Source organism: Gadus morhua, chromosome 20, assembly GCF_902167405.1.
Source record: "Gadus morhua chromosome 20, gadMor3.0, whole genome shotgun sequence".
NCBI classification, from domain to species: domain Eukaryota; kingdom Metazoa; phylum Chordata; class Actinopteri; order Gadiformes; family Gadidae; genus Gadus; species Gadus morhua.
The window spans coordinates 8,116,451-8,137,469 of NC_044067.1; the positions used below are offsets into that span (position 1 = coordinate 8,116,451).

Below are 21,019 nucleotides of genomic sequence, written 5' to 3' on the forward strand. Positions count from 1 at the left end.
TGTGTGTGTGTGTGTGTGTGTGTGTGTGTGTGTGTGTGTGTGTGTGTGTGTGTGTGTGTGTGTGTGTGTGTGTGTATGTGTGTGTGTGTGTGTGTGTTTGTCAGTGATATGAAAATAGGCTTTTGGCATGGATGAGGTTGAGTAGAGCTCTGCATGGTCACAGACATGAGAAGAAAAACAGCAAATAATTATAGAAATAGATTGAATGAATTCCATCTGAACATCAATTGTCTGGCTAGTCTATTATGATGGCTCATACTCCTAGAACCATGTTGACCTTGCCCCTTCTTAACACACGTCTCACAAGTTCTTCATAACGGCAGTCAACACATAAGAGATTCCCCCTGTGTGTGTGTGTGTGCGTACGTGTGTGTGAGACAATGGATAAACTCACTAGTGTGTAGAGAGTGGATTGCAGTCATCGCTGGAAGTGGTGCTATTAAAGGGGGGTATGAGATGAGATATCAGGTTCCAACACCGTTTTGTCTTGTGAGTCATCCGCTGGTGAGCTGGGGAGTCGATCGGCACTGAACTGAGTTAGAAAACACCATGGGCATTTACACCCATACCGGCTACTTAGAGCTATTCGGCATTCTGTCCAGCTTTCGAAAGTTGCTTGTGCAGCACTTTTGAAGCGACCAAATTCAGATCCTACGGTTTGATTCTTCTGTGACTCACTCGTAAGCCACTTGTAGAAAAGCATCTTCAGAATGTCTGAATGACTATGCATACATTTGCATAATTCCCTGTTGTATAGTCGTGTGCATGCAAACACGCACGCACACGCACACACACACACACACACACACACACACACACACACACACACACACACACACACACACACACACACACACACACACACACACACACACACACACCATCAAAACAGGCTTGTGTATGGAAAAATAATTCGGAGAGGACCCCTCCAGCTAAGTCAAGGTCTACACATGCCACTCCACCCACAGAAGCCTCGTGGGAGGCTCACATATAGAATAAGAGGACATGCCGAACATAAGAATCGATAGAATCAAAACCATATCACTTCCTTTACCATCTGTTTTATAGGGAGAATTAAATATGTTCTTGAACATAAACTTGCGTTGACTGTTGGATTTTATTCGGAAGGCTTTTTTTTTTAAACAGATACTTATTCTTATATGATACAGATAGGCATTTAATGTGGATTAGTAAAAGTAAAAAGTAAAAACAAGCCTCAATCCACTTAATTATAGAATAATATGAATACTTTGATTAATTTACATTAAAATGAGAACTGATCTTACCAAGGTCAAATTAAATCATTACAGTAACACTTAAGCTTGTTGTATTCACTTTAAAGCGTCTGCTGATAACCATAAAGCACACAAACAGGAAATAACATTGGGACCGAGGAGGATGTGTACAAATAGTGTACACAGCTGTGTACAAATGACAGAGGGGACACTGATCCCTCCATTCCGTCTTTCCTTAGTAAACACTGAATAGCACACTTTGTAGGTAACAAATAAGGCAGGGTATTGGGACCCAATTATTTACTGACCATCTATCAGTGTGGCATGTCGTGGTTGCATAAAAAAGCATTGTAAGTGTAACCCTGCGTTCACACCAAAAGATGCAAAAAGTTGACGCGCGTCGTGATCCCATTCAAAGTGAATGTAGAGACGCGTTGCTGCTTTGCTGCCGCAGCATTTGCTGCCGAGAAAACGGGCAGCAAAACTTGATTTGCGGCGTGTCAAAATCTGATTTGCGGCGCGGCATGCCCGTGCCCGTTGTCGGGCACGGGCGAAGGGCGCGTTCACGTATTTTGCGGCGCGTCAAATGCTGCTCGAGTTGAAATATTTCAACTTTTGACGCGCGTCAAAAGTTTGACGCGCCGCAAAACTTGATTTGACGCGCCGCAAAACTCAGGCGTCAACGCGTTCGGGCAGCAAATGCATCTTTTGGTGTGAACGCAGGGTAATATGTCTCCACTTGATAGCTAATTAGCAAAGAACCCATTTGTGCCGACAATCTCCATTAGGTGACTATGACAATGAAAACGCTATGCATCATGGGATCTAGTGTGGACATAAATGAAATTCTTTCTAGAGCATTATGGGAATAAAGTAGTGCAATATAGGACTAAAGGTGGCGGTGCCCATTTACATTCACATTTATATCGCACAACAAACGTTGACGGTAAAAATCTCTGAAATGTCCTGTAGATGAAAGGGCATAAAAAAAAACCTTTAAAAATAATTAGTTGTCAGTGCATGTTGTGTTGCCAGGCTCCTTGCGGGAAGGTGCCGTCACGCTCCAGGCAATTCATAAGAGATGGTTATTTCCCAATTAGCATCTGGGGGGCTTGAGGACTAAGCAACGAAGCAGGTAATATCAACCCTCAAGGATACTGCTTACTTAGGCCCCGTCCACACGGAGCCGAAACGGGTGAAAACTATCCGGTTTCGTTTTATGCGGTTCAGGAATATCTCCGTAAAGACGGGAGTCATTGCGAAACCGCACCAAGCTGTAGAAACGCTGTACTAAATATTCAAGGCGCTGGTTCTCCACAGAAAAAAGAGGAGCGCATCAAGCTTGCGCGCATACAGCCTGCGCCCTGTTACTGTATACAAACATTCAGTCATGAGGAGATTCAACCTTTTAAGTTGTGCAGAAATACTTTTTAATGTACAGTTAGTAATTACATTTAACAAGCAGCTTTATTCAAAGCTACAAAAATAATACAAATAAAATACTAAATAAAAAATTAAACGCAACTCTGACGTCCCCCAGCTGGTGGGGGGTTAATGACGTCATCGTTTGCGTTTCAGGCGTCCACAAGAATCCTAACACGAAACCGCATAGGTCCGGATATATTTGAAACCACCTCCGAGGGTGGTTTCAGAAATATGCGGTTTCGGGCACCAGATTTCGCCGGCTCCGTCTGAACGGTCGGCTGAAACGCACAAGCGGTTTCACCAAAAAAAAACGCCTTCGTGTGGGCGGGGCCTTAGACTATTTACTTTGAAGGCGGGTAGTCTGAATATTTTTCGAAACCATTATTTGGTCAATATATGTGGGAGGGGAATTATTAGGGCTTTTCCCTTGTTTGTCTCTTTCCTGTTGAGGTATATAAGTTAAGCAGCCTAATCTTTGGAAGAACGTGAAGTTAAGGGAAAATACGCGACGGGGCGACAGGATCCCATACAAAGTGAACGTATAGACGCGTATCGGGCGAATTTTTCGCGAGAGAAAAGCGGCGACAAGTTTTGATTTGTCGCGCCACACTTTCGCCGTGCACAGGCGAGCGCGTTCACGGGGATTTGTGGCGCGACAAATTCGCTTGAGTTGAAATATTTGAACTTTGACCCGAATTTCGCGTGATGACAGCCAATCAGCGTTCAACAGCGTGGCCACTGAGTCACATGTGTAACGTAACAGCCAATCAGCGTTCAACCGTCAAACTCAGTGCAGTGCAGTCCGGGGTGAACTGCAGCATGGAGGAGAAAGTGAATGTTGCAGTTTGCGACTCCCGGAGCTCTATATATAATATAATAGTATATAATATAATATTTGTATGCATAATATCACGCCCAAAAGCTCTGTGCGCCTCCGGATGGCCGTAGCGCGGGGAGCTCTCATAGGGATTGGGCTTCTCGGGGTTTGTTTACCGGCGTTGCTATGTTTCCGGTCTTGTGTGTTCCAACGGTTTATTAGGTAGGTAGGCCTATCTAATAAATATCTGTCTATTCAATACTTCATTCACTGCCTCTTCCGTGGTCATTACAATATTATGAATATACTGCGTCGGGTCCTCCGACGTCTCTCCCTCTTCCACAAAAGGTAAAGACAAGCAATGGTGGTTATCTTGTTGTGGCGCGACAAATTCGACAAAACTTGCACAGCGACAGATTATGATGTGTGGCGCGACAAAACTCCAGCGACAACGCGAACGGGCTAAAACATTTCGCGTTTGGTGTGAACACACAGTGAGGCCGATTTTCTTCTAGTATCAGGCTTTATTTTGGGAGAAGCTGCAGGCTACAGGAAGACATTACCATTCGATTTTGTACACATCATCCGTCCAATTAGTGCTTTATTGAGAAATCGATGAGTGGTTTTAATGGATTACTTTTGAATGTTGGCCACAACAACGCCAAACTTGGGTTAACTTGTTTGGATGGCTGAAGCAACACACCTGTGAATAAGAGTTTGATTGGCACTTGATTGATTGTGAACATTAAACATTTGTACTGGCAAGCTTGTCAGGGCTTGACGATCAGTTCCTCTGGCCAAAATAAATTCAAATCTTGAATAAACAAAATGATCTTTGAGGAAGATCAATTAGGATTGTCAGTTAGGATGTGCAGACAGAAAAACTGTCGTTCTAGATTGTAGATTTCGGTTTGGTTGTTCTTGCTGTTGTTCTGTTTTGGCACTAAAATAAATGTTCCCACACCACATGAGGAAACAAAAAGTATTGGAATGGCTGAGGTCTGTTGAATAAATAAAAGATGTGAGACAGATTCAGACATTCTGGCTCAGGTTTAGGCTGAAAACAACAAATGCAAAGGTCATAGAGGTATATCTCTACAACTAGAAAGGCTATCATATTTCGTACCATAGAAAGATAAAATGTGTGGGAGTGTTGCGCAATTTAAATAATCATGGGGATTCTGATGGGTCAGAGTGGATAAGGCTGGAACACAGCATGGTTACATTTCCGCCTGAACTACATATCATGATCTGGAGTGCAGAAGACCAGTGATGTATCAGCTGGCACCCATATAGGTCTGTAATGCCTTAGTACAACATCGGATGAGAACCTGGGTCACGATTTGATGCCAAATAAGTGAAAAGACAGAGAGGATTTAGTAGAGGGAGGTTTAGACAGAGGCTTCAAATAAATTCAACACATCCAATGCAAACCAATACAAATAGTAAACGTGAAAGAAAATATCTGAGATAGTAACAGGTGAAAACCCGTTGTTTAATTGTGATTTTTGGCCCCTTGAACGAGAGGCGGATGGCCTCTTGTTCGGGGAGGTTTGGTCAGAGATATGGTAGACCGTTGGAATCAGTTTTGTCTCAGCTTTCAACGGGGCCATATTAAACTTATGTTAGTTCTAAATAAATAAATATCAGTTTTTTTTATGAGCAGACAATGGTCGTGAGTGGATATCACAAGACAGTCGGCCCTCAGGGTTCTAATGTGGGGTCGCATCCTGCGAAGGCTACGCCCTCGCCTCTGCTCCACTGCTCCACTGTGCATTTAATCATATCATTTAACAGTCTTTAATAGTGAAAACAATTATTTCCTTAAATGTAGCTTATATATATATATATATTTGTTGAGTCTATTTTGTCTATTTAGCATGTGGGTGATATGCCAGTGATGTATACTCTGTCCATATAGCCTAGCGACATCGAGTCATAGAAAAGCATAGGCTTAATGCTTTTTATTGGGCAACTGGAGCTTCAGCCTCTCTTTCTCTCTTTCTCAAACACACACACGCATGCGCACGCACGCACGCACACACACACACACACACACACACACACACACACACACACACACACACACACACACACACACACACACACACACACACACACACACACACACACACACACACACAAAACTTGCTATACAACGCCAATGTGCTTGAGTGGATGTGTGGAGCTCCGTCTGGCCAGCGGTTGATTTGGCTGTCCGCGTCAGAGAGGGTGAATCTTCTCTCACATTTATGGAGCTCCACGCCTTCGCGATACTTCTTATAGTATCCTGCCAAGGTGTGTGGCATTATACAGAAGTGTGAATTTGCAGAGGTGCGTATTCAACGTTAGACTTCCTTCCTACAAGAAGGGGTGGAAGGAACAAAAATGTCAGATGGGGCAGCTAAAGCTTCACTGTCTGCAGAGGGCAGACATGAACAAGGAATGACAGAGAGAGAGTGATTTTGTTGTATTTCTTTATTGGTACATTAATATTATTAAATGAGACGTGTCCAAATCAAATTAAACTCTGTTGGCGGTAACAAGTTACTGGTACTTTATTATTCCTCTCCCCAGGGAAGGCTGGCGCTACCAATGCGAGTTTGTAGTGGTCTTCCAGGGAGAATGTACCATTTTGCTGGAGGGGGGGGGGGGTGACTACTTAAAATATGCAGTATAACATTTAGAAATCTGAACTTGTTTATTATGGAAATATCGTTGCCATAAGTTTGAGTTGAAATTTGAAGCGTTAAGTATTTAAGGATTTCTGTAATTGTATTTTTCCCGCAGTAGGCGTACTTACAGAAAATGTCTAGTGTAATTTTTGGATTGCCTGATTTGATGTCAAAAGTATACTTCATTATGTTTTTAACAATACAACACTCTTGCTATTGTGTGCAGTGGGTGCCATTTCTCTTTTTTGTTGGTGCTCCTTACATAACAGTGGGTGCTCTTAACATTTGGCCTTCAGGAGCTGCCAAGTATAAAACCGAATACGGAGCCTGTATTCGACATTGTTATGATTCAACTGCCGGTATAATATTCAAATATCAATTAATACTAGACTCAATGTCTCGTCTTTATCATTGGACGTGCACTTCAGGGTTCTCCAGGCCACCTATAATCTCCTGAGCGGCCCCCACACAGCAGAAAAACTGGTCAGCCGTCTTGAGAGGGCTCTTCAACTGCTGGAGGTGCAGGAGAAGAAACGCCTTCAACAGACGTCTCCTTCTCTTCCCGCTGCCTAGGTGGAGTCTGACGGCGGCCTGTCAGCGCAGGAGCAGATGTACATCCTGTACGATGTGAAGCTGCAGTGCCACCTGAATCTCTCCAACCGGGAGCCCACAAACACAGGTACACCCGCTGGACCCCACAAACCAGGCCAGGGCAACATGCACACAGGCAGGCAGGCAGGCAGGCAGGCACACACATGCAGGCAGGCTCGCACTCAAGCACACACACCCACATGCACGTAAACACACAGTATATCTTGCAGGCAGAATAGGAAATTGTCAAGCTCATGTTTGCACTGATGTCGTTCTATTACTAACAAATTACTGGAGACAAGAAACCTCATTTAAATTCAAATCATCTTCTCATGAAAATCCTTATCGACAAAGAAATGACAATGACAATGAAAAACAACTTACAAGCACATATAGCAAGTAAACTCCCCGATGAAAAACTGCAGCTAATTTCTAAAAGGGTTGATAGCAAAGTGTCCAAGGAGAAAATGTATGCTGAAAATTGCTATTACTACGAAAAATGGATCGTCAAATATTTATTTATCATTCCAATGGCAATAGTTATTTTGTGTTTAAGGAGGAGAGAATTGACGTATCCTGAACCAGACCATGTCTGCTAAACTCCCACATTCCTTTTCTCGCTCCATCTGTCTTATTGTGTCCCCCTGATGGTTTCTCTCCCTCTCATTATCTCCTTCTTTTGAATCCCATGCATATCTCTCTCGCTTTTCCTCTTTTTATATATTTCTCATTTTCTTTATCTTTTTGAATTACCCATCTTTCCATTTCCTTCTTTACGAGTCCCTCTTCTCTGCGACCCACTCTCATTAGGTCATGTACTCTCTAAAGTTAGTTTTTTTTATGTTTGGATCCACATTACTTGGATTTCTGAGCATGTGCTGCCACCCAAACCCTAAAATTATGTCTCTGATGTGCTCCGCATTCTATACAAAATATATTTACTTTTCGAAAAATAAATCTGCATATGCTGGGATTGTTGAAAAATTGATAAACAAATTGAACCATGGCTGTGCCTTAATTCATATGATAATGTGTAAGGGACATCTGTTTTTTGTATGGAAGATAAGAGCTACTTTTTTTCTCAGCACTGTTTCACCATCTGCCACTGTGCATTCATCCTTTCATCACCAATACGCTCCATCCATTTCTGACATTAACATGCTGAGCACTGAAATATGTGTCGTTGATTCATGGATATACATCCGCTGCATTGACTACCTCTATCGCAGCACTGTTTGTTTCAATAAAAATAGCTTTCTTTTGAGAGTCATTGCCCTAGTACATTGATGATCCATATTAATTTATTCACTAAATGCATTTGTTTACAGTGAGCCAATAAGATGAATAGAGTCGTTCCATAAGGGAGATAGACAGGGGCAGTTGTAAAACACAATCATACATCTATAGGCCTACCTAAAGCTAAGGGAACCAAGGCGTTTTTTTGTTTCGGCCAATATTGTTGCGTGAGCTGGGGATCTTGTCTGCGTGCATAAAGGTTTCAAATGAACACTGTGTAGGCCGGCATCTGTAGTGCTACACTTAACGCTACATTAAAATCCCCCTCTGAAAGCTTCACACGCTCACGCAAATTTGATTTCATTGTTAGAATATCTCCATAGAGAGAAGGAAACAAGGTGCAACTTCATTTTAACGAGGTAGGACTGCTGAATCCTTGATTAGGTATAGCCTCACTGTTACAGTTAGCGGGTGGCAGGCAGGCAGGTAGGACCCAATAGCGGACAGTTCAATAAAAGGATAATTCATTAACGCAAAAGGCAAGGAACACGGGTGATGCGGGTAACACCGGGAACACCGGGAACACACAGGACACAACTCACCACAAACAAAAATGATCCGACAAGGAACAAAGGAAAGACAAGGGCTTAAATACTAAACACAGGGCACGCAACGAGTAACAGCTGGAACACATTAGGGGAGGGAGCATAGTCACACAGGAGGGAAACTTGACAGGACATGGGGAGAAACAAGACAGGGATAATAAAGTAAAACAGGAAACACACCAAAACAAGACAAGGAAACAGAGAATAAGGGAACTGGGCCTCGGCCGTTTCCCGAAAGCATCTTTGGTAACGAACGTCTTGAAAACGCTCACGAGTCACGAGTAGCTAACGAGTGCTCCAGGCAGGGGCGCCGAAAAGGGGGGGTAAAGGAGACGGATTCTAGGGGCCCATGATGGAGGGGGGCCCAGAGAGGCCCCTAATGATGATGAAATTATAATACAGAAAAAATAATGACACTAAGTAAAGATTCTTTTCATGGGGCCCAAAATCCCTAGCGGCGCCCCTGGCTCCAGGGTACTCGTAGGACGCTAAGAGCCTCGTTAGCCTACTATAGCCTCAGTGGCGTAACCAGCGGACATTCCTAGCATTGGATGCGTTTTATTATAACACATTGGTAATGGTGTATCACGCGCGTCTGAGCCTAATGTGGGCCATTATGTTCTTAGTTTGAGAGAGACAGTCCAGGAAATGTTTGAGCAGGCAGGGCACTTAAAATGTGTGAGAGAAAGTGGGGGGGATTTGTTCAGACTGACATAGGCTACTCATAAAACGTAGCATAAAATAATGTAAAAAAAAAAGAAAAAAGAAAAAATATATAAAAATAAAAATATGAATTATAAAAATATTAAAAAAAATTCAAAGGAGCAGGCAAAAGGCTGGGATATGGTGGGGATTGGTCACGTTGACGGGAATGTTTAGTGACATGTGGGAGGGTGGAGGGGGTTAAAAAAAAGTCTCAATCACTCTTCGACGTGCATGAAAACCAGCCGCGTATAGCCTAGTTATGAGGGAGGCCGTCCTCACACCGATCTTCCTCGTCTTCATCGTCCTCAATGTCCTCCGGTTCAACCAAAGCTACCCCAGCCTTAGCTGCAATTTTGTGCAACATAGCTGTCACACATATCACAGCGCATGACTTGGCCGGCGAAAACTGGAGCCCTCCGCTGGACTTGTGAAGGCATCTAAAGCGCAACTTCCACCTCCCGATCGTGCGCTCAGGATTAGGACTGATATATATGTCGGCCTAGGCTTAATCAATTGTGTTTTAATATCTTTAGCATTCATATTATTGCAATCTATTCTTTTCGTAGGCTACTCTGCGGTTGGCCTTGATTGGGGAGATATTTTAACCCTTTTTAACCCCATTTTCCTCCGACATTCCTGCGTCTCCCCCTGCGTCATAGCCGGTTTCAGCACCATGTCAGTGGACAGGTACAATCCTACGATTGTCGTAAGTGCAGCGAATGCGCGTTCACGTTAAGAGGAGTTACGGGAAACGCTCCAAAGAAATTATCGATGGTTCGAAAGATCCATCTTTCGAAAGATCCATCTTTCGAACCATCTTACGAGCGAAGATCCATCGATATCGGGAAACGGGGCCCTGGAAGGTTGCAGGTTCAATCCCTCTGCTGCCTAAAGCGTTAGGTAGTCCTCGTGCCCAGTGAACAAGGTACATTAAACTCAAATCAGCCAACAGGAATTGTACAAATGATGTTATCATTATTGGCTATTATGTAAAGCATAATGATAGAATACAATTAAATATAAATATGATGAGTAATGGAATGGTACAAAATGCCAATCGGTGAAGGATGTGAATTCAGTTTGTCGAGTGGAAAGCATTTGTGTGTGTGTGTGTCAAGGAATCCTCAGCACTTTAGCGAGGGACAGTATGAAGAATGAACGGCAACCTACCAGCTGTTGCTTCACCTTGAAGTCTCAAAGGCTTTGTCCAAAAGAGATAAAAAGTCATTACAGAAACGTAAGGCAGCTATTTTCTATTCTTCCACTTTGGATCGTTTTACACTGGAGGAAAATATTGGCTTGGACTGGGGTTTACAAAGGACCAAACAGTGGGGGTAAAGGCGGTTGTGTTGCTTGTTTCAGATGATTGGTGTCCTCCAGGCTGGGATGGCCTCATCTGTTGGCCCCAGGGCTCTCCAGGGTTAATCACCAGGGTCCCATGCCCCTCCTACATCTATGACTTCAACCATAAAGGTGTGTAGCCTGCTCAGGGTGGGACACGGAAGAAATGCATGGGTCAAGAGATATTGTTCCTGTTCCCTTGGAAAAAGAAAGGATTCCATCCGTCTCTCCCAAACTTGGGTTTTTTAGGGTAAATTATATCATGAGAAATGATATTGATATATAGACAGATAGGGAGATGATAGGGAAATGCATATATATATTGAAGAATTCGGGTTGGCAATCGATTTTCCAGACGTAAAAATAGTTCAAGTAAGCTGAGAACAACTGATTCAAAAACGTTCCCCCATCATTATTTCCAAAAAATTGTGAAACAATAGTTACATTATATATAGCATTATAATATATAATATATGTTATATTTATATCATCCAGCTCAATTTACACTGTTCCATACTTTGAAGGGTAAGGAAGAGTTCTCAAATGAGGCAGGCCTGTGAGGGTCGACAGGTATGCCTGCTGTTGAGAGGCCTGAGAGCTAATGGCACCAGCGGCTGTGTTTTATGGGTGCAGGCAGTGCGTACAGAAAGTGTGACGTCAACGGCTCCTGGGTGTTTGTGGAGAGCTTGAACAGAACGTGGGCGAACTACACGGAATGCCTGCACTTTCCTGCAGCCGCGCAATGAGAAGGGCAAGGTGAGGGTCCCACGCACACACACCTTTTAAAAAAACAGTTTTATGTGTCAACACTAGAATTATATTATTGCCCAGTGAAAGCTGACGTTTTTGTGTTTATCCTTTGTGGACAACAGGACAAAAAAGTGTCCTATTTTTCGTATTTCTTTGGCGTTCTCTAAGGTTCAGTATCCTTATGTTGTCTCCATCACATCATAAGGATAATAATTACCCATACTGTTTATGAAACCCCTCTCAATCATACCGGTACAACATATTGGACTTATGAACTATCTGAGAACTAGATCCTACGATCTAGCCCTATTTTTTCATGGTCTGTCCGTTTCCTTGTTTTGTTTTTGTGTGTTTCCTGTTTTACTTTGGTATCTCTGTCTTGTTTCTCCCCATGTCCTGTCAAGTTTCCCTCCTGTGTGATTACTGCTCCCTCCCCTAATGTGTTTCAGCTGTTCCTCGTTGCGTGCCCTGTGTTTGGTATTTAAGCCCTTGTCTTTTCTTTGTTCCTCGTCGGATCGTTGTGGTTTGTGGTGAGTTGTGTCCTGTGTGTTACCTGTGTTCTCGGTGTTCCTTGCCTTTTTGCGTTCGTCATCGGTGTTCTCGGTGTTCCTTGCCTTTTTGCGTCAATAAATTACCCCTTTACCTCATCATATTTCCTGGTCAAATAAAATCTTAAAGATATATGAAGTGACTCCACTACCAGCCAAGATGTGATGCATAGCAACATCGCTAATGAGTGAACACGTGCCTAGTCCTTTCAGTGTGTCAGCATGACATTAATGGGGATACATTGAAAAAAGATACCCTCTTATATATCAAGGTTACATAAATGAGCATGTCCTCCAGTCTAGGAACTTGAATTTGCATTCACGGTTCGGTATTAATGGGTTCGATAAGTGTGTGTGTGTGTGTGTGTGTGTGTGTGTGTGTGTGTGTGTGTGTGTGTGTGCGTTTATTAATATCTCCTTATCTTCCCAGTAGATGAGGAGAAAATCTTTCTGTGTGTGGGATTTCTATAGGGTCCGGGCACATCATCAGGGGCCTTGAAACACTTGGGTTCTCCTCTGACTCATAATGCTCGGAACCGTGTACTCCCCCCAGGAGAACTTCTTCAGGCGGCTGTACGTGATGTACACCGTGGGCTACGCCGTCTCCTTCAGCTCCCTCCTGGTAGCCATCTTCATTATCGCATACTTCAGGTGAAGCAACATGCACTGTGTCCTTGCACAAACACTTATGTTGTTGTGATGGTTAGTGTTTCTACAATGCAGAATAAGAAGTAACTGAGGCCGTGGTTAAAAAAAGGTGGAATTGTATTCTACATCATATAACCTTTTAGGGCCATACCGGTCCAGGGGATTGAACCCATCTGTCTCTTTACATTTGTTGCGCGAGTGTGTGCTAACGCTCCCTGCTCTTCGGCAGAATAGGTGCGACAAAGTCATTCAAATAAATTCTTTAGGTGGAGACAGTGGAGACGGTTCAGACGGTTTGATTACCAAGACCGTGACCATGAACCACAAACCACAAACAACAAATGTGATTTTCATTTGTGTTACAACATCTCCTCCCAACTCATCATTTGCAGACCCTTTTTTCGAAGGACACCTGCAGGGAATTCAGATAAAGGATGTAGAGGGGTAGTCTGTAGGATTTATTACATATTGTAACCAGCTGAATTAATACATTTATAGGATCATACGCCTATTAAAACGTAATTTTGAATACTATATTACATTTCTGCTAAGCCCAATCTGCTAGATGCCAGTCAATTGTACACGCTGTCAATTGTTTAATTAGCCTGGCGACATCCACTTTAATAACCTTTTAAACAGTCACATTAAATGAAGCAATGGCACAAATGGTGCATGTTGGATAAACACCTAGCCGTGCTTATAGGACCTTTTCATTGAATAATCTTTCCCTTTATGCAACTCATTCAGAAGTCATTTGCATTGGAAGAGGTTGGCTTTGGGAGCAGTGCTGGCCAGGGACAATGGCATATTTATATAGCGCATTTCCATGTACAAAAACATCACAGTAAAAAACATTTAAAAGCAAGCTAAAATGTGTTTTGGGTGATGTCTTGGATCAGTTGAGAGGCCTGGATTGATGTGATCTCTGACGAGGGAACGCGTGTAGGCAGGCAGTGTGTCACATCTCGCCCCCCTCGTTGATTGTCATCACTCCAAGCATCCCAGCATTTTCAAAGTGATATCCACAGTTCCTGATTTCTGATTCCTGCCTGTTGACTCCCAACTGCGCCTTTGCCTTCTCCCTGCCGGAATGTTTGCCTGATCTACGTCTTATAACCCGTGTACCGACCCATTTGGCCTTTCCTTCTCCCTGCCGGATTGTTTGCCTGACCTATGTCTGATAACCCGTACACCGACCCAATGCAACTTTGCATTCTCCCTGACGAGTTGTTTGCCTGATCTGCTGGTTTCCTGTGTACCGAACAATCCTCTAGTAAAGACCATTCTCTATACACAGACTTTTGCCTCCTGAATCGTGCTTTTCAGTCCTTTATCTCCTGCTGCTCACCCAGCCGTTACACAGTGGTGTTATGGATGTGTTGCAATGTGCTGCAATTGGTGGAGTAATTTGTTGGATATTCCAAATGGTGGTCCTTTTTTCTCAGGCCACCCCTGTGGTAAATATAGGATCCCCCCACACACAAACCATTGGTAAAACAAATTCAATTTCAGGTTGGTATTCATAGTATAGTTAAGGGTTGAGGTAATGAATACATCGATGAGTGTCTCAGCCGCAGAGGAAGAGTCCTACCTGAAACGTTTTTCAGAAGTGGGGTGGGGGGGGGGTGGGGGGGGTTCAGGCTGCTGAATAAGCACTTCAGTTGAGTTTTAAAAAATTGGTTTTGCACGTACACGAAGGGGTCACCGCGGGGGGAGGTGGAGGGGGAGTGCAATACGACCAATTCCATACCCAACCTTTAAGTATTATCTTAACTTATTTATTCTTAACGTACGGGGGAGGGGGTATCAGGGTTGGGTCCAGGTTTTTTTAAGGATAAGGGTGATGATTGGGTTGATCAGCCAGTGGATGAGGAGGAGTTGATTACACTGGTGATGAGTGGGGTGCGACAGGCCTTGACTAGGGTGGAGCACCAGGGGTCCAGTCAATATGCCTGGGAGTAATCAGAAAAGTCAGTGGGGTAGATGGAAGACAACCAGGCGTGGGTGTGTACAGAGAGTCCTCTTTTCTTACTGAGGCATTCAAGTTGTCGACCTTGTGCTTTTCATCAGAGTTCTAGGGAGCAGAGGGACTGAAAAGACATGCCTTGGTTTGTACTAAGGGGAGAATGGAGTTGTTAGTGTTGCAGTGCCACACATTTTTGCCCAAAAAATTCACAACATTTCCCGGGGTCGAAAGTCATCAGTGGTGTTTTTTGATACTTGTTTTTGACACTTGGTAGTTGAAGTTATCTCAAAGAAAGTGTGTGATGCTGTTTAAAATTCACAGTGCAGGTTTAAGTTTGCAAGAATTGTTTATGTTTATGAACATGTAAGAATAAAGGAAATAGTAATAAATGCCCCTTTAATTCTGTTGATTAGAATAATGCTTGTTTAGCGGGTACTTCTTACTTACATGTTGTATTAATGGAAGTTGGTATCAGAGGGTGCAATATATATTCGACCACTCACAATTAATTAAATAACATAATGTAATCCCCTCAAAAGGCAAAAAAAAAATTCTTGTGTGTGAACTTGTGTGATGCAAACCAACGAATGATAAAGGTTGACGTGTGGTGCTCGAAAAACTGTCCTTTGAAGCTGCTTTTTGAATCAAAGAGAAATGCTTGGGTTCCTCCACAGTAAAATGAAATAGGCAAAACTGGGGCGCATTCTGAGTTCTCGCTGATGACGTAGAAGCCAGGTGATTCTGTCATCTCCCAGGATAACAAACGTAGGGGTACCTCAGGGGCGCATTAGCTCACCTGTATTTTTCAAACTCCTCATGGCAGACTGCAGCTCCTCTCTACCAAGCCAGCCTCTGTTAAAAAACTCAAATGACTCCACCTTATTGACTAAGTTGAAAAATACTGACGATCCCAAGCTGTATCAGAGAAATGTTGATTGGTTTGTGGAATGGTATCGCAAGAATGCCCATATTATTAATTCAGTGAAGACAGAGGAAATTATCTTCGGTAAGCCCCCAACCTGCCCACTCCTCAAAGTGAAAATACGCAATGTGGAAAGTAATCAAGTCACTGCATATAAATACTTAAGTGTCATGATAGATGAGAACCTCTCTTGGACCCCTCACATAGATTTTCTTGGTAAAAGGATACAGCAGCGCATTAACTTCCTCCGCAGACTAAAATCGTTTGGGGCCAGTAGCCAAATTACGTTCTATTTTTTAATTCTGTAATTCAGAGCATCATGCTCTACTGTAGTAGCACTGCCTGGTAGAGCAACCTCACAGTGAGAAATAAAAGTAAACTGTATAATTAGATTAAAGTTTGCTCTAAAATCATTGGACGTCCTGTAGCTCAGGCCTTTCAAGAGGCCAATAACAACAGCATGATGAGGCTGGCCCCAAATATTTCCTCTGACTGCATACATGTCTTGAACAATGAATATCAGCTCTTGCCTTCAAATAGGCGTTTCAGAGTCCATCGATTCAATCAAAATAGGCTTAAAAAATATTTTGTACATCAGTCCATCCTATTACTGAACAAACTAAGATTAAATTCCAGAGCATTTATGATTCCATAGGTATTAGTCTTCGTATGTCTTCGTATGTCTTGTTAAATTGCCTTACCTGCCATTTGTATTTTGTGTGCTCTGTGGGCTGTTCCATGTCATGTGTCATGTGTCTGTACTTGTGTTTTGTTGTGTTTGTTCTTTTGCGTAATCTGTCATTTGCCCCTTCCCAGGGACGCAGAATGAATTTCAGTGCCCTTCTGACAAATAAAGTAGTATTGTATCGTGATTGTGTCATTAACCATGGAACCTTGAGCGGCACTTTTGAAGTTTTCACTTTTGAAGTTCAGGGGGTTTGCTTTCCCTGTTCTATATTCATCCGCCCATCTATCCTTCTATTGGTCAGTCCGCCCACCGATTCATAGGTCGCTCCATATATTCATCCATCCCTTCCTCGTTCATCGAACCACTCGTCTCTCTTTCCATCATTCCAACTCTTTCAGGCTGTAAATCATCTCAATAGGGTAACGATTTCAATGTGTAAGTGTGGTCCAAATGTTAAGTAGCATTCCATTTGTTGAGGAGTAGAATCTATTTCTGTAGTATCTAGAATCCATCTTTCGTCTGTCCATGTATACGACCATCCGCCTGTCCTCTGTTATCCATGTATCCATCCATCCATTGCTAATACCTCTGCTAAATTTTGGCGGTGTAACGGCTGGATAAGCAACGGGAGATAAAGGACTCAAAAGCACGACTCAGGAGGCAGAAGTCTGTGTAGAGAGACCGGTCTTTACTAGAGGATGGTTCTTTACACGGGTAATCAGTCGCAGGGAAACAGGAAAACAATCCGGCAGGCAGAAGGCAAAGGCCTAGTGGGTTGGTACACGGGTAAGCAGATGTAGATCAGGCAAACAATCCGGCATGGAGAAGGCAAAGGCGTTGTTGGGAGTCAACTGGCTGGAATCTGAAAAACCAGGAACCGTGAATATCTCCATGAAAATGCTTGGACGCTTGACAGAGAACAAAGACGAACTGGCACAGAGGGAGGGAAAATCCCGAATGTAGACGAGGTCAGTTGAGTGTGCCAGCATCTCAGCTAGAGAGAACTGTTATACAACAAGTCACACGTCTTAAAGCTAGAAGGCTGAAAGTACAACTGTATTGAGCTGTAGATGAAACGGGTGTCTCTTTTCCTTATCGCTTGCTTCCCAAAGCATTTGAATGCCCACTCCACAGCTGTGCTAAATGATAATCTACAGACTGAACTGCAACGCAAACAAGCTTGTCGACTCTGCACTTTTTATTGTAAATCTTTTGGAAACTGCCCCAGCTTTTTCTATGTCTCACTAGTCGCACGCAAGCGTGTGAAGTGCTCTAAAGAGGGGGATATCATCAATCATCATGTGTGTTTTGTTACACTCTCTCGCGTACGCCACCACCGTCTGAAGGCGTCTCCACTGCACCAGGAACTACATCCATGTGCACCTCTTCATCTCCTTCATGCTGAGGGCGGTCAGCATCTTTGTGAAGGACAAGGTGGACTACGCCTGGGCCGGCCTGCAGGACTTTGACTCTCTGCTCATGGACAACATCAAGCCAGTCACCATTGCGCCGCTGGATAACTCCCAGTATGTGAGTACTGCTGTGTTTGAGCCTCTTCTCATCCCTCCATCTGTGAACTCCACCTCTCAACCGAAAGGTTACCTGGTTCGAGGCCCAATGTCCTCTCCTTAGTGACACAAATCTGGGTTGATTGTAAGTCGCTTTGGATGGCAGCGCCCACTATAAAGAGGGGGTTCCCGATATCAGTTTGAAAACCACTATGATAAATACGCTTTATCACTTGTGCCCTCGCTCACTCGCTGAAATTGGCTCATCCGTCTTGGTCATGTATTGTTTTCTTGTTCTCCTAACTTTCCTATAGCCCTTCTTATCTGCCTATTGCGTTCTGTGTTGTTCACAAAAACAAACACACAGGCACACACGCACACACAGTTGAACAGCAGAATTTCGACGATTCTGTTCGGGAACTGGGTCTGGTTCAGAAGCAACGGATAATGGAATGTCCATTATTATGGACGGTGTGCGTCTGTGTGTGTTGTATTGAGTTGTGTTGGGGTTGGAACCTTGCAGTTCTGATATTGCAGCACCAAAGTTGGCCACTCTGCAGAAAGCCTGTTGAATCTGCTCTGTAGCGTTAATATAGCATACATGATTCATCGCTTGATACAGGCTGGGGATGATGCTAAACAAGCAGGTTATTAGAGGTTCTAAAATCTAGGAATATGAAGTTGTAGAGAGAGAGAGAGCGAGCAGAAAAACGGTGGAAGAGATCAAATTTTAAAACTAAACCACCAAGAAAAGTCCCCTACCTCTCTTTGCCATCTCTATGCTACGTTTCCCTGCCAATAAGAAGTGTTGCATTCAAACTAAGAATTCCCTGAACCGGACTTCCGGTTATGGCGTTGAGCTAGGCAGTCACACTTCGTGAGTCTCTGACATGTGAATCATAAAACAGACCCTTTTAAGTCCTGAATGGCAGCTAAGGCGGGGAAAGCAAACCAAAAATGGAAGAAAACAAAAATTTGTGTGATGAAAGCGCAACAAGCAAAGGGGAAAGTCATGTATGAAAACGGGCAGGTGAATTTTTTTTCTGACATCTCCGCTGAAGTGCAACGCCAGAGAAAAGCCTATGACGCAGTGAACCAGAGACTCCGCTCGGAGGGTATCCAGTACGGCTTGAAGTTCCCCGCTAAGCTCCGCATCACACACGGTGGAAAGAACTATACATTTCTGTCTCCTCAAGATGTACATGGCTTCCTCCGGAAAAATATCAGGGGTGGCCATCCAGAAGAGGTTGAATAAGTGTCATATGTCATATATGTCTGGGCTTCCCCCCCCCCCCCCCCATACGGAGGAGTGTGCCATATGGTAAATATAGTGCGTATTTACAGATGTTAAAGTGCTGCATGTACTGAAACGTTTGATTAGCTTTCGAGGGTAGACTTTACTTCAATAATGGCTGAAATTCCTCCTCTCCTGAGCTGTGAGCACGGACGCCCAGATTATTTCATCATTAGACAGCACATGCAAATATAACATACTTTTGGGGGTAATTTTGACATTATATACTCTAATATGATTTGTTAATTTGTGCAGTGCATAGTTGGCTATTTGTTTCTTCCATCTACATTTAAATTGTCTCGAGCAACAATATTAAGAGACAGAAACATAAGCTATTATTTACACCTAGTTTGTGCTAAACTATAGAGTCATTATTATTAATCTGAGTCAACCTGAGCGAACCAACATTTACAATTTTAGTTCCATAAGAAATCCTGTGTATACAAAGGGTCTTTAATTGACATAGACTTACAGTCAGAGATAAAGTGTAAACTAGTTAGATTTATTTCCGTTGCTCCTCTTTGCAGAATCAACAAAAGCCAAGGAAGTTGGTGTAATAATTTAGTTTTGACTGTAGGATAGAAGGCAGTCGTTAGGTTGATGTCATGGTTGTTAACTGTGGCAAAATGTTATATGTTGCTGTTGCTTTTTTGTGTGTTTGTTTTTTTACGGCTTTCTCCCAATTTGCCTTATCGTTTTTTTGACCTGTTTTTCAACCTCGGTGCTACAACCACTCAGATACAGGGTGGTCCCTTTTCACAGATTTCTTTATAAAAGGTTACATGGCTAGCAATCAGCTATTTAAAATATCCTCTTGGAATGTCAGAGGCCTGGGTAGATTGGTCAAGTTATGACAAGGCTTAAACACTTGGGTTCTAAAATTGTACTCCTACAGGAGACGCATTTAACTTCAGGTGACGTTATCAGGTTAAGGAGAAGGTGGCAAGGTCAGGTCTTGGGTTGCCATCGTAATTCACAAGTCAATTCCATTTCAGGTCAATAGCACCACTGTAGACCCTCTTTTGTCAACATCTTATTTTAGTAAATATCTATGGGCCTAATAAAGATGAGCCGCAATTTTATAATAATATTTTCCTAACACTTGCCTCACTTCGAGGGGATATTATGATGGGTGGGGATTTCAACTGTGCGTTAAATCCAGATTTTGATCGTAATGGTAACCAGGACTCCTCCCACAATCAATCGAGGAAAATATTCCTTAACATCATGGAAGATTTGGGTCTTTGCGATGTTTGGAGGGAGCGTAACCCAGACAAGAGAGAATTTTCATTCGTTATTCGACTACGCAAAGACATTCTCAAGATTGGATTTTTTCCTGTTCTCTAAAACTTTAGTACCAAATGTGAAAAATGTTTTTACAATAGCATAATCATCTCTGGTCGTGCTACAGTATCTATTGAGTACAGTGCTACCAAATAATTATGTGGACCTCCTAGATGGAAATTCGATACTAAATGGTTGCTGGATCACAAATTTATTCGCTTCATTGACCAACATATAGATTTGTTCTTTCTCGTCAATACCACTGAGACTTCATCTTTAATTAGATGGGAAGTTTTTAAGGCGTATATCAGAGGCCAGATAAATAGTTATACCAGCTTTAAATCTAAACAATTCAGGAACAAAATGATGGAAATTGAAAACCAAATTAAAGAGCTGGAAAGTGAGGTCCTAATTAACCATACCCCAGCGCTTGAACATAAACTAACCATACTGAGAGCCCATTATAATGAACAGTGAGCAAACAAGGCCCTAATTAATTTAAATAAATTAAAGCAATCCTTCTATAACCAGGGGGAGATAGCTGGTAAACTGCTTGCCTGGCGAATTAAAAAATTGTCCATGAAATTAAATTCAATTGGGGTTGTTACTAATGACAAAAAGGAAATAAATTAGAAATTTCAATTATATTATGAAAAACGTTAAATCTGAACTGCCTAGTTACACAAAGAAGATCACAAGAAACAGTTTTCTTATTGTAAGTGCTCTTATTATGAACATTTTGAAGCCTGGTAAACCACCATCTAAATGTGAATCATATCGA

The 21,019-nt window shown here is 42.7% G+C and overlaps 1 protein-coding gene across 1 annotated transcript in view; it reads left to right on the top strand.

Annotated features, from left to right (window-relative positions):
• Positions 1-21,019, top strand: part of LOC115533555 (parathyroid hormone 2 receptor-like) — a 53,424-nt gene that overhangs the window by 1,791 nt on the left and 30,614 nt on the right. The window contains 6 exon segments of the mRNA XM_030344102.1: positions 6,726-6,831; positions 10,652-10,762; positions 11,264-11,355; positions 11,357-11,386; positions 12,482-12,579; positions 17,499-17,682. Of these exon segments, the coding sequence (XP_030199962.1) occupies positions 6,726-6,831; positions 10,652-10,762; positions 11,264-11,355; positions 11,357-11,386; positions 12,482-12,579; positions 17,499-17,682 (621 nt within the window).